The sequence below is a fragment of the Zalophus californianus genome, chromosome 12, assembly GCF_009762305.2.
Source record: "Zalophus californianus isolate mZalCal1 chromosome 12, mZalCal1.pri.v2, whole genome shotgun sequence".
In the NCBI taxonomy this organism is placed as follows: domain Eukaryota; kingdom Metazoa; phylum Chordata; class Mammalia; order Carnivora; family Otariidae; genus Zalophus; species Zalophus californianus.
The window spans coordinates 9,562,162-9,576,465 of NC_045606.1; the positions used below are offsets into that span (position 1 = coordinate 9,562,162).

General features: G+C 46.2%; 1 protein-coding gene across 3 annotated transcripts in view; it reads right to left on the reverse strand.

Annotated features, from left to right (window-relative positions):
* Positions 1-14,304, reverse strand: part of VOPP1 (VOPP1 WW domain binding protein) — a 139,601-nt gene that overhangs the window by 62,039 nt on the left and 63,258 nt on the right. For all 3 annotated transcript variants that reach the window (XM_027573801.2, XM_027573799.2, XM_027573800.1), the window contains exon 3: positions 4,382-4,459. In XM_027573801.2, coding sequence (XP_027429602.1) covers positions 4,382-4,459 — 78 coding nt within the window. The remainder of the gene's footprint in view (positions 1-4,381; positions 4,460-14,304) is intronic.

Here is a 14,304-nt window from a genome sequence, read left to right on the forward strand (position 1 = left end):
ACATTACTATGGGACTCATGGAATCTTCCAGAACCTCACCCAAGATACCCACACTATGTGGGCAGCTTACTGCCTTGTGAAAGATGAACATGGGGCAGAGACGCTGCATCATGGTTAAAGGCATCTGACCACACATGAATGAAATTTAGGAAAAAAGCAGACAATAAAGATTTTAAGAATATTAATATGATGCTAGGTGTAAGTCCATCAGTCAGTCAATAAGTATTTACTGGACAACCTTGGAACACGGAGTAGGAAGAAAGATCAGAGGCACAAGACAGGAAATGATTCAGGAAAGGGCTGAAATTGTGGCTTGCTGACCTGTCTTCTAATTCATTATTCATTCAACAATTTTTAAGCAGCTGCTCTGCTCCCAGCACCATGTTGTGCATTATAGAGAGTAAGGTGAGTCCCTCCCCACCAGTTAAACCTGAGTTCTGGTAGAGGAGGGAAACAGCAAACCACAAAGTTACAAAATCAGTGATTTACAACTCTGGTAAGTGCTATGAAAGAAAAACGAAGGTGCAATCATAGGGTATGTGTGTGTGTGTGTGTGTGTGTGTGTGTTATATAACGTAAAATTGACCGTCTCTACCAGTTTTAAGCATACAAGTCAGTGCAACAAGAGGTTTTAAACAAGGGTATGTGTTATAGTGAGGCAATCGGAAAAACTTCTTTCCCTTCAACATCCGAGCTGAGTTCTGAAGGATAGAAAGAAAGAAGCAAGCTGGAGAGGAGGAAAGGCACGTTCTGGGGGGAAAGAACAGCACCTGAGCCCCAGCAGGGAGCTGGGTGAGCAAGAGGCCCCAGGGGGTGGCTGTGGGCTGCAGTCTTGGGGAGCTAAGAGATCCCCACTGTGCAGGGGCCTGCCATCTCAGCACTGGGATGCTGGAATCACAAAGGGAACTGTTTCAGCTCTTAAAACTAATTTCCCTCGGGGGGACTCAATTATAATCTTACATTCAACAGTGGGTCCAACTGTAAGTATCTGAGCAGGAATATAAAGCACAGAGAGGCTGACTGTATATCAGGGTTTACCTTTTCAAATAACACTACCACTCACTCCCAAGAGACTCACCCCCTGGCTCCCTGGATTGGAAAAGGCAGAAGCCATCTGAGATATGGGTCTGTTCCAGGAGATAAGCTGACTTGCGGATTACACTATCAAATGGAATTCTTCTTCTCCTAGCCAAATAAGAACGATATTGCACCTGAGACTTTAGACGGATGGCAAGTAAGTACAAGGCAAGGACAGGACAAAGTCACACGGCAGGAGACCAACGGCCAATATCAATCATCATCAGGTTCATTCCTCATTGAAATATGAGTCTGAAAGAACTTATTTTAAGAGACAAACTGGTAAGGGACAGGGAAATGAGCTTATAGGAACAAGGAAAGAGAGGAAGCAGGACTTCAGTTAGGGAAAAGGAGTGGTAGAGTAAGAAAGGCAGTTCTTTGAAGTACCAGAGATTGATTGCTGAGCGGGTTTGGGGAGCTTTCCAGGGATTAAGAGAGGAACTTTCTGCCTTCTCTATCACCAAAAGTAAGCTGGTTTGTTCAATTCACAATTTGTTTTTTCCAAGCTCTTTCTGTCCTCCCCCTAGCATGTGGTTCTCTCCCTGAACTACTACGCGGACCCAGGTGCATCCAGATCTCCTGAGTGGGAGCCCCCAGCAGCAGGGCTCATGCATGGTGCTAACCCTGCCAGGTTTTACTTTCTAGTGTGCTTCCCAGCTCTAGCAAGGGTGCTACCGGTCTAGTTTTTCTAATCCCAATGATTTCATTCAGACTGTGTCGGTTAAAGATTACTCAAGATTTTAGAACTGGCAGGGATTTTTGAAAGTATTTTCCTCCAAAACCTTTGTTCTATGGTAAGGAGACAGACTTCCTCAAAAACAAGGTGGGACCCAGGTTGGAGGCAGCCCTTCCTTCCCTCCACGGTTCGCATCCCCTGTCCCTCTCCCCCAAACACTTGCCGCCCACATGAATTTCCTGCCACTCTCTTACCACATTGGCTCTTCTTATGTCTCTGTCCCAACAATGTGCTGGTCCCTTTGCACAGAACACCCTCTCTTGAGACCCAGTCAGAAGCTTTGCAAGCTTTCCTCAACTTCTCTGGCATCAGAGGCTCCATCTTGTGTTTCCAGAACACTGGTTTACAACTCTCCACCTGGGTGGCTCAGTCGGTTAAGCATCTGCCTTTGGCTCAGGTCGTGATCTTGGTCCGAGGACAGAGCCCCGCATCGGGCTCCCTGCTTAGCAGGGAGTCTGCTTCTCCCTCTCCCTCTGCTCCTCCCCTCTGCTCATGCTCTCTCTCTTTCTCAAATAAATAAATAAAAAATCTTTAAAAAGAAACAAAACTTTCCACATATAATTACCTATTTAGACCTATCTGTCTCTTTTAGGAGACTGACTACTGTAAGTGCCTCTCCATGGGGCCCTGGTGCATACAGACACTTAATGTTTACCAAGAGAAGGAATGCATTGAGCAGAAAGAACCCAGGCATCCTTTGACTGCAGCTGGGGCACCTCAAAATTATACCTCAAGGTGTTCTCTGGCTATATCCCCACTTTAGAACCTCTTGTCAGAATATCAACACTAAGAGCTTGGCCACATCTTCTGGCATCTGGCACCCCTCATTTGATGGCACTTACAAGATGTCTCTGTGTAGGGATCCCACTAACTCACTGCATGCCATCTTACTAATGTGCCCCAACTCTGACAAGTGACTCTGGCCAGGAGCTCAATGGTTCAGGTAAAGCTTCCTGGGAAAGCCAAAAGAAAATGCTCTAGCTTCTAGGCCCTCACATTTTTCCTGGACTCTCAGTTTTTTTTCAAGAGAGAGAACAAGCAAGCGAGCGTGGGGGTGGGGGGGGAGAGGGGGACAGAGGGAGAGAGAGAGAGAGAGAGAGAGAGAGAGAGAGAGAGAGAGAGAATCCTAAGCAGGCTCCACATCCAGCACGGAGCCCAAGGCAGGGCTCAATCTCATGACCCTGAGAGCGTGACCTGAGCTGAAATTGAGAGTCAGATGCTTAACTGAATGACACTCCCTGGTGCCCCTTGGACTCTCCATTTTTTAAAAAAATCACATAATACCTAAACTTTGACGAGTTTTTTTCATTTTTAGGTCAGGTTTTCCGCTGCTTGAGGCAACCTGGCATAACTTCCTAACTACTTCAGGATTCTTGCCCCAGATGGTCCTGTCTCCTTCTACTACACAAGGCCCCATGGAGGAAAATTCTGAGGGCAAGTATGCATGAAGCTAGGCAAAGCTCTGAAAGGTCACCCCCCCCCCCGCTCCTCCTTTCCCCTGCTTTGGTACTAGTCCACTCCACCTTAAAGTGCACCCAGAGATGTTCACATTTAGAAAATCTTAGGCTAAAAAAAATTTACCTTCTACTACAGAGTTTTAGGCACCAACATGGCACTTGGTTCAGTAGGGCTTGCCAGAAGCAGTGACATCAAGACAAGGGATGTCCAAACCAGCTGTTTGGGAGGCCAGGCCAGGGCCAGATGTGACAGGTGAGCTGAGCCCCCAAGTGGCTGATGCCCCATCAAGGAGGTCGTGACAGTAACAGGAAAGCAACCTTTCCTATCAAAGACAACGTGACATGTGGAATCCCCACGTACTGGTGTTTTCCCTGATGAAATGCTCTTTTGGTTTCATGCAAACCCTCTCCCGCCCATGCCCTGCCATCCCTGAGATCTGAAGCAGTATCTCTCATCTACAGAGTCAAATACATTTTCAGACATACCCCCAAACGGGCATCCCCTGAGGAGAGCAACACGCGGGGGGTTCCCGTTAACGGAAACAGCACCCCTATCCTTCTAGGATGCTCTGTCAGCGATACTCCCTCACTCCCTCTCAAGGTAGAATTTTAAAGACTTCAGACAGCTCCTGATCTCCCTCAGCAGAGCTGGAAGATCATCAGCAGGCTGTCTGTCCTGAAAGGTAGGATTCGGCTGACACGGCATGAATGGGAACGGCCTTCAGGCAGCAGAAACGTTGTACCAAGATTCGCTAACTCTGAGTCCTCCAGACAGTCATCCTCAGTTCCATCCCAGCACCTGGCGAAGCAGCTGCTGAAGGACAACACTGTCATCCCTCCCACCTTCCAAAAGATTAACTCCTCTTTCCCGGCTGCAGCCTGTGAAAATGGGAACGAGCTTTCTGCAAACTCTGTGAGCAGAAGTGCTTGTCACGAAGCCAAGCTGAACATACCTGTTTTCCTGACAGAGGCTGTCCCTGAGACTGAGAGCTCAGGTGAAGGTGATGTAATAATACGGAGTGTGGCAGAGCCCCTGGGGGGGGGGGGGGGGCGGGTATGGGTGACGGGTGGGAGAGTAAAGCATTCGAGACCAGGAAGAGTTGTGACCTACCAAAAATACCACAGCCTCTGTATGGAGAGGGCCCGCACGCAGCACCTGGAACCACAGCAGTCCTCGTAGGGGCGGCATCTGTGGAGAGAGGGGGCAACACGGGCGGGTCAGTGTCCTGGCTCGGAAGGAATACCGAACCAGTCATGAGGTCCAGGCTGATTTCAGAGCAAAGGACGGGACTGGCACCGTCTCATCACAAACTGGCGGAGCTGACTGCTGTCAGTTCGGACGCCCAGACAGGAAGTACTCAGATGGACGCAGTGAGCGTCATTCAAAGTGCCATGTCTCCTATACGATCTCCATGTGCTGGATCACAGGGGCTTCCTTCTGGTGAGGCCTGTGACCAAAGACCAGCACGAAACCCATCAGCTCTGCAGCTGGAAGGAAGCTCCACCACAGACCCGCGTCCATGCGCCCTCGATCCTGCTCAGTGCCCAATCCCTGATGAGGGTCACGAGACAGCCCTACGGCACTGGCAAGTCCAGTGAGGTTAAAAGCAGAGGTTACGAAGTCAGACGACATAGGAGGGGTAGTCCTGGGCTCGCCACTTAATGGCTGTGGGGCTTCTGACAAGTCACTCAACCTCTGTGAGCCTCAGTTTCCCGTAACTGAGTTTTTGCAGTCCCAGTAAAGTGGGTGGGAGACCAGGCCCCCTTACAGTGCTGCTTTAAGTTTTAAGGCCATCATCCTTATACAATCTGCTGACGGGACTGTCCTTGCCTTTGCTGCCCCTGCCCCTCCCCAGTGCCTGAGGCTGGGGGCCCTGCGGGACACAGGCTGTGCTCAGGGGCTGTTCCTCCCCTGGAATTGCTCTGCCCATTCAAGGCCCTCAGGACTCAGTGTGGACTCTAAAGAGTTACGTTAGCTTCCTTTAATACTCCACTCCCCAACCTTTTTTTGGAAAAGAGAGACTACCATGAAAGCTGAAGCCCCTTGGTTCTGCACGTTGGTATTTACAGAGACACTTTCACTACAGTGACTTGAGTCCAAGCGGTAGTAGGTGGGGAAAGGGAGCAAGGTGGGTTGTTTCTCAATAATACTACGTGATCATATAGTTGTGATCTAGGTTCCTGCCAGTTTTCTTCTCTTAAAAATTTAAGGAGGAAACATTCCACGTGTTTGGAGGAAGAGAGTGCTAAATGTGATTTTTTTTTTAAAGCAAAAACACAGCTTCCTCTAGCTGAAATAGTTGCCAGTTCAGAAAATTTTTTTTTCCTTTTGGAATAAAATAATACTTCAAATAAAAAAAAAAATAGCTGGGAGAAACACACAGTTTGATCCAGGATCTTGGACACTGAATTTGTAGATAATTCCAGTACAAATTGGCTTGTTTTATGAAGAAAAATGTGTAGAAGATAGCTCCCTAGGAAATATAAGTGAAGACCAGTTGAGATGGAGAGTTATGAGTTCAGTGAAACTCAGCAAAGCTGAGCTCCAATGCCGTTTCTCCTTGGTTGGCTCCCAGGGTTTGTGTCTGTGTTTTTAAACACCCAGCACCCGACTGCTGCTAAATCCTCTATCATTTCAAGGACAAACTGAGCTGAGAGACTCCCGCTGAACCACCACCACCACCACCACCACCACCACCACCACCACCACCAGAACCACGCACACACACATTCTCCACATGATACACGTTTTCACATCCAGTCCTCCCACAGCCCACAAACATGAACTTGTACGTACTAGGTAGAACTCGTTATGATTCCTACGAGATGCTCCCATAAGTTGGTGACAGAAGGTAATCTGTTTAACTTGCTTTAATCAACCAACAAATAGCAGAGCACCGAAGTGTGTGCTCAAAAATGCTGCCAGTCGAACAAAGAAAAAAAGAGACAAACAAAAAACAGGCTCTTATCTACAGAGAATAAACGGGTGGTTGCCAGGGGGGAGCTAGGCCGGGGAATGGGGGGTAGGTGACGGAGATTTCGAGTACACTTATCGTGATGAGTAATGCGTAGGATTGTTGAATCATTATATTGTACACCTGAGACTAATGTAACACTGTATATGAATTCTACTTGAATTAAACAATTTAAAAAAAGCGCTGCTGGTTCTTACAACCTATGCACCCATCAAAAAGCCACTAAGGTGCTACTAGGAACTTGCTGGATCCTGGGGGGTGGAGCAATGAAAAGCCAGACAGAAGACCCTGCCATGGAGAAGCTTTCTTTCTCGAAGAGAAAGACAAACAAGAAAAATATGAACTATGTTGGACAGCAATACGTCCTACTCTGGTGAAAAGGAAAGTAGAAGCTGGAAGGTTGAAAGCGAGGGAGACGGGGGGGTAGGTAATACAAGTTCAAACAGGGTGTTCAGGGATGACTCACTGAGAAGGTGACACCTGAGTGGAGACCACGCAGAAACCCGGCCTGGCAATGACCCGGCCTGGCACGAGGCCCTCAGTGTTGGTGGAGGAGTGCAAGCCCTCCAGTCCTAGCGCTCACACACCATGGCTGCACTGTGGGAAAGAACGGTTAAGCACAGAATGTGAGGGGAAATGAAGTGCCCCGTTCAGGGGGCTGGGGGAGTCTGGGCCAGGGCTGGAGCAGCAAGGACCCCCTACCACCCAAACAGCACACTCTGCTCGTGTGATGCACAGCACTGTCCACAGGAACTCCTTGGTGTCCTCCTCCTCAAGAATCTCAATGGTCTTGGGTAACCAGTATGTGTGTGCGCGTGTGCGTGTGTGCACGTTTGCGCACATCTGTGTGGAAGAAGGGGGGGAGTATTCAAGGGAGAAAAAGGACCTCCTGCTTTTAGGGTAGGTGGTGTTCAAACAATGAATGGTAAACAAAGGAGATTAAACTATTTTCTATCACGAATCTGTAAAGAGAAGAATCCTCAGCAATCGTGTCAGATTCATGATAACTGTGATGCTGTGATGGGCAGGATTCAAAGATGGCCCCAATATCCCCACCCCTTAGAGAACATGGCCTGCGTGATCCTGGAGGATCCCATGAATATGCTGGAATGGCCATGCCCACAAGTATGGTATGCTACGTGAGGTGGTATGTAATGTAAGACTCTCCTGCTGGCTTTAAGAAGTAGCTGCTGTGTGGTAAGACGGCCATGTGGCTCGGACTGGGGGTGGTCTCCAGGAGCTGGGTGCAACCCCCAACCGGCCAGCAGGGGAACGGGGACAGCCTGACAACCACGGGAACTGGATTCTGCCAACAACCTGCCTGAACTTGCAGGAGAACCCCAAGCCACAGATGAGGACCCAACTCGGCCAACTCCTGATTTCAGCTTCATGAGAACCAGAGCAAAGGACCCCTAGTGGCTGTTGTGCCTAGACTTGTGATCTATAAAAATTATAAGATAATAAATACATATAGTTTCAATCTGCTAACTTTGTAGTAATTTATTATGTAGCAACAGAATACTAATACAAATAAGAACAAAGCTTACAGGTTATGAGAGCACTTCTTACATTCTAGATACCAGGTCAGGTGCTTTACCACTATCTCATTTAACACTCAGCGCATCCACACACAAGGGAAGTATTATTAGCCTCATGTTTGAAGGAAGCTCAGAAAACAGGGCATTTGGGACATCATGCCTCATTTCAGTCCAGGGCACTATCTGCTAAAGCCAAGAATGGACCTGGCCGGCGTTTCAAGAAAGTGTTCGGCACAGACACTGCCTCTTGGGTAATACTGAGTCTGCCATTACCAAAGGGTAACTTCTTTGTCCCCACTTCTTCCTTGGCCCTGCTTTTACAAGCTGCTATGGACCGATCCATTACAGTGATGGTGTGTGGGGACTATACTTATTAAGAGTGACTCCATAACCATTTGGCTCATGTGAATGCACCAACTGGAAGAGACAAAGAGAAGCAAGGCAGTGAAGGGATGCCTAAGAACCAGCAAAAGAGGCTGAGAAGATGTCGAAGGTGAAGGTGAAGTTTAATGTGGTGAGGGCCATTCCCAGAGGGCAAATCAAGCCCGAGGAAGTAGGAGGGATATTCAGCAAGACTACAGAAACTGAGACAATGTGAAACAAGCACTGAATCCTCAGGCAAATGGCAGCGGGTCCCCGGGACAGAGCCTACAGACAGAAATTTGGCAACCATTCTTTAATAATGCCTGTAGGGGTTCTTGCTTTAACTTGGAACTGTATATTGACCACAGAGATTCCCCCAAAATGCCTATACCACCCTATATCAAGAACTCTCTACAACTGGCAGATACTTAATCATAAAAGATAGAAATAATGCAGTAAGAGGTGATATTAGGTAAAAGTATGATGTTCATTTGGAAAGAATTACCAGTGCTACGACAATATTATACATCGGAACAGTGTTTTTCAACTACTGTGACCCACTAGTGGATTGTGAAATCAAGTTGGTAGGTTGTGATATCCATTTTATAAAGGTAAAGATTGATTTAAAAAAATCAGAGGGTGTCACATACAAGAACTGTTTTGTGAAATTGATCTTTTGCTCACATATACACCCATACAGATAGGTGTGTACTAGGTCGCAACACAAAGGATATTTCTTCAAAGCTTCTGCTGTGTAAGCCCCCAAAATGGACAAGCTCAAGTTTCTGTTGTATCTAGATGAGCTTCTTTCGTCCTCCTGGTAGGTTGAGGGCAGCTTTCAGGTCCAACTAGGAGGTTACTTCCCGTTGTCAATGGTGGTGGGCTAAAATAAAGTCTTGTTTTTAGGTCCCCCATGACCTCTGCCTGGGTGACACTGGTCAAATGGCTGTTGCATTTTTATTCCTAATTCTGAAAGATGCCTTGCAATGATTAAATTCTAGAAGATGAAACTCTCGTGAAGGCCCTCTCAAGTGGGAATGCCCCCTGCTTACCCACCTACTTATGAGCACCCCCTGAAGGAGGGCTGGAGGTGGCTGTGGTGGGCTGGAGGACAGAGATGGCAGATACCTGCAGCTTATGAGAAATGAGACTGTTCATCTCTCCATTGCTCTACTGGAACCATGAGGTTTCCTGTGTCCCTCCCTCTGGGCTTTGCCCCTAACTCTAACTAGAGCTGCCTCGGGCACAGTTCAGAGCTGAAGGTATACTCAGGGAGTCCATCCAATTTTGGTAAATGTAAACTTGGTAAAAAAAAAAAAAAAAAAAGGAAAGCAGGTATAGGGATAAACATTTGGTGAATGGAGGGCGCCTGGGTGGCTCAGATGGTTAAGCATCTGCCTTCAGCTCAGGTCATGATCCCGAGGTCCTGGGATCGAGTCCCGCATCGGGCTCCCTGCTCCTTGGGAGCCTGCTTCTCCCTCTGTTCTCTCTCTCTCTCTCTCTCTCTACCCCCCCTCTGTCTCTCATGAATAAATAAATAAAATCTTTAAAAAAAAAAACATTTGGTGAATGGATCATCTTTCAAGAGCTGATTTTGATAAAATGCTTCCCTTTCACAGCTATACTTACAAGCAAGCATTTGCTACTTTGAAACCTAAGCCCCTGCAGCATCCTATTTCCCAGGTTAGAAAAAAAACGCGTAAGACTTGAACCTCTATAAGCCTCTTGTCTCTAATTCTACACACACACACACACACACACACACACACTCTCTCTCTCTCTCCCCTCAGCCTGAGAATAGAGATAGAAGGATAATGATTTTGAGTTCCTAATTCAAATTACTCTCTATTGGCAAGATTCAACATCTAAGTGCTCTAGCTCTTTTCAGGATCCAAATTTGGAACACTAGCAGTAAATATTTGTTGTCAACTGATTATCTGCTTTCTTTTCTCAAAACAGAGCAAGCTTTATGTTCCCTTGTTTAGCTGAAGACCCATTCACTCCAAGCGTACTTGTTGCTCATCAGCAATCCTGGCCTGGCTCCCAGTGTGGATGCTGATGAGTGCCAACCTCTTGAAGGAGCACGTAATTACCCATAGGGTGACACTATTACCCCCTTTCTTTCTGCTACTTTTTCCCCAGTGAACCTGCTGGCAAATGGGAGCCCTCAGAACATACCTACCGGCATTCCAAACAGCTGTGATTATAAAAGGAAAGTTAAGTGTAACACTGAACTGAATTAAAAGTAGTAAAACATCAACAGGCAGGCCAGCACATTAAATAAGCCATCATCTGACACATCAGGTCTAGTGCTCCCAGTGCCTAAGCCTGAAATGGCACTGGTGTTCCAAAAGACAGCTAAAGACTAACTAGGCCCACTACCTTCTCTGTGCTGCACACAGAAAAAAATCAGGGTGGAGACAACAGAATGGAATTTTCCTTCTTGTTCTACTCTGTGTGCCACCTCTCAGACTTGCAGTGGAAAGGAACAAACATTACTTTTAAGTAAATCCACTCCTCAACATAACTAATTTTAAGTCCAGGACTCTAAAACACACACAACTGCTTCAAAGATGTAAAAACAGCATGTACATCAGCAGCATCGGGTTCCTGGTATTGCTTCCCGTTAGGCAGGTATTCTTCACTGTATCCCAGGATCCGAACACAAATTTCTGATGAGGTCAGAGAAGGGGGTGTTAATTTGTAATTAAGTACATTACAGAGATAGAATGAGACTGTCCAGCCTCTCTCGTCCAGTAAGTGATAGGTGCTGAGGTCCTGAGGATATGTAATGTAAAAGGAAGCATGAGCCTGCAGTTAGAAATGTGTCACAGCAGCGATGAAATGCAAATATGACAGGATGGCGCCCCTGGGTGTTTCAGGAGTCTGCGAAGTAAGCACACGTCACACCTGGCACCGTCCAGGAGGAAAGTGGGTCTGGGCACTGGACATGTGTTTTCTTAGCTGTTGAGTCTGAATCTCAAGAGCAGAAAAGGATTACATCCCGGGGCAGGGAATGCTCAATATTAATGAAGTCACAAAATCTTTGCAGGAAAGAAAAATGATCAGATGTTGATATGTTAACTCTTTCATGTGGCATAAAATGGTCATTAATACTTAAACTGATTCATGGAAAAATCATCTCAGCCATCTGGTAGAACAACTAAAGTATCAGTTAAGTATTCAGAGTGGAGGTCTAGAGATGGAGTTTGTGGGGTCTGTTCATTTTTTTAGTGTTCAATAGAGAACAGGGCATGGTTAACAAATGACAACTTTAGAGTTTTAAGTAACTTCCCATCAACATCATGTCATTTAAAATGCCAATCTATCCCATTACCTGCTGGATTAAGTCTCAGTGAACCATTCCCTTCCTTTAAGTTTCTGCCAGTACAACTCATTTTCCTCATCCAACCTCAAGCTTCTTACTATGACAGGTGATCTGGTCTCCTGAATCATATACTTCATGTTGCTTCTTACACTACTTTTATTATCATCTGTTTGCTCCCACAGAGCAAAGCACACGGCAGATGCCTGAAGAAGACTTACTGAGTCAGAATTAGGGAAAGCATTCAGCATTACCTGTGAGAAACTGGACTCCTTGGAAAAATGAAACACAGCCCCACAAGGTTTGGAGAGAACTCCAAAAGGTAAGTAAAACTCTGAGGGGACAGAGCAGAGGTCAGCTTGATCCTCAGCATACCCGATGCCCCTGAGGCATCTCCCTGGCCCATCTCTTCAAGAGCTCTGTGCCTTACTTGTATGGAGGACGCTGGCCTCTGACCATAGGCCATGATGGACTTTCCTTTCCACTTTCTCACACACAGGCTGTCCACTCCCTACTGCAGGATCCTGAAAGTACATGCCTTTCATGGTTTCAGGGCATTCTTCCTCATGTAGAATCCATGACTGGCCCTCACTGGTCCAATTCCCACCTTACAGTGCCACCACAGAATGAGTGGCCCTGTCAATGTCTGAAAGAATTCTCATGGTTTCCAGAGTCTTCTTTTCTCCAGGAAAGGGTTAAGTATAGTTTTCGTACAGTCTCCGTTTCCTATCCTCAGGAAGAATGTCCACTCACTCTCATTTTTACACTTACTACAGCCTTAGGCATGTAGTAAGGTTTAGCATGTTTAGCAACCATATAACACAGCTGAATCATAATGACAGTCCATCAGCTAAAACTTCCAGGCTTTTTAAGATGTCCATTGACAGATGAATGGATAAAGAAAATGTGGTGTATATACACAATGGAATATTATACAGCCATCAAAAGGAATGAGATCTTGCCATTTGCAACGACGTGGATGGAACTGGAGGGTGTTATGCTGAGTGAAATAAGTCAATCCGAGAAAGACATGTATCATATGACCTCACTGATAGGAGGAGTTCTTAATCTCAGGAAACAAACTGAGGGTTGCTGGAGTTGGGGGTGGAAGGGAGGGGGTGGCTGGGTGATAAGACATTGGGGAGGGTATGTGCTATGGTGAGCGCTGTGAATTGTGTAAGACTGTTGAATCACAGATCTGTACTTCTGTACTTCTGAATAATGTAATATATGTTAAGAAAAAAAAAGAAGATAGCAGGAGGGGAAGAATGGGGGGGTAATCAGAGGGGGAGACGAACCATGAGAGACGATGGACTCTGAAAAACAAACTGAGGGTTCTAGAGGGGAGGGGTGGGGGATGGGTTAGCCTGGTGATGGGTATTAAAGAGGGCACGTTCTGCGTGGAGCACTGGGTGTTATGCACAAACAATGAATCATGGAACACTACATCCAAAACTAATGATGTAATGTGTGGTGATTAACATAACAATAAAAAAATAAAAATAAAAAACAAAAAATCTTCCAGGCTTTTTTCAGTCAGTAAGTTGGGTCTTCCCATCCTGTACTGTAGCGCTACGGTGCCGACATCCGCTACGGGATCTAAGAGTTATCTATAATTAAATTTCATGTTTGAAATCTGGTCCATTGTTTCAGTCAGTCGGGAGCTTCTGAAACCTCATTCTGTCACTCCAAGCATTCACTATTCCTTCTACTTTTCTGTCATTTCAGTGGAAGAATCCGAGTCAAGTGTTCTTGGGACCCAGGAATGTCCATCACTACCCAGCCCATTCTGCTCTTCCTGTCCGCCCCGACCCTGCGACAGATGATGTGGCACAGCAGTAGGCCAATAATGCCACAGTAAGGTCAGGTGGATGGAGAATGAGGCTTGGGCCTGCCCATGAAGCGGACTCTTTCCACACCTTAATGCTGACATCTAGAGCCAGAGATCTTCCCAAAGTCCAACAGGCTGCCTGGAATAAGAAAATCAAAGGAAGAGAAAAAAAGAAACCCACCCTGCTAAGTAAGTGATTCGTGGCCTGGCCGCATGGAATGTTGGGGGGTGGGCAGGGGCGTGCACAAAAATTGAGCGCTTATGCAGGAGGAGTGGGAGCATGACCACCCTCGCAGGTGCAGTACCAACCCGCCACTAAGTGGTCTTCTAATCAGCTGTCCTAGACGTTGACCAATCAGATCAGTTCACTGCCTGGATAAAAAGAAAGTGGTATTTGAATTATATACTCACTTAGAAAGGAAAGAAGAATGGATCCAAGACCTACCTGCCCTCCCTACAACTTGTATGATCGCTACAGCATGACTTCCACACTGTCACTCAAATCAGTGACAAAGTACTGAGGATGGAGTGAATGGTGAACTCCATTAGACACCTTCCTTCCATTTTGGTATTTTATTAATCATCATTTTATCAGTACAGCTCTTGTACCAGTTACAAATCCACCTAACTGGCCTATTTATTTCGATTAGAATTCCCTGTCTTACTGTTGAGCTATTGTGTGAGAGGCCATTAAATGTCCCCATGAAACTCAGGCACACTGTCAAGTCACAGATCTCCCAGTCTTATGGTCCCTTTGAAAAAATTAGGCCAACTTCACAGGACATTAGAGGGGCAAACCCTAATTAGTTGTAAATGATCACAAAATAACCCTTTAAAAATCTCTTCTAGATGATTCTCCTGAAGCCTCCACTTTCCCATATGCCCCTTTTTTTTTAATTTTATTTTATTATGTTAGTCACCATACATTACCTCATTAGTTTTTGATGTAGTGTTCCATGATTCATTGTTTGTGCATAACACCCAGTGCTCCATGCAGAACGT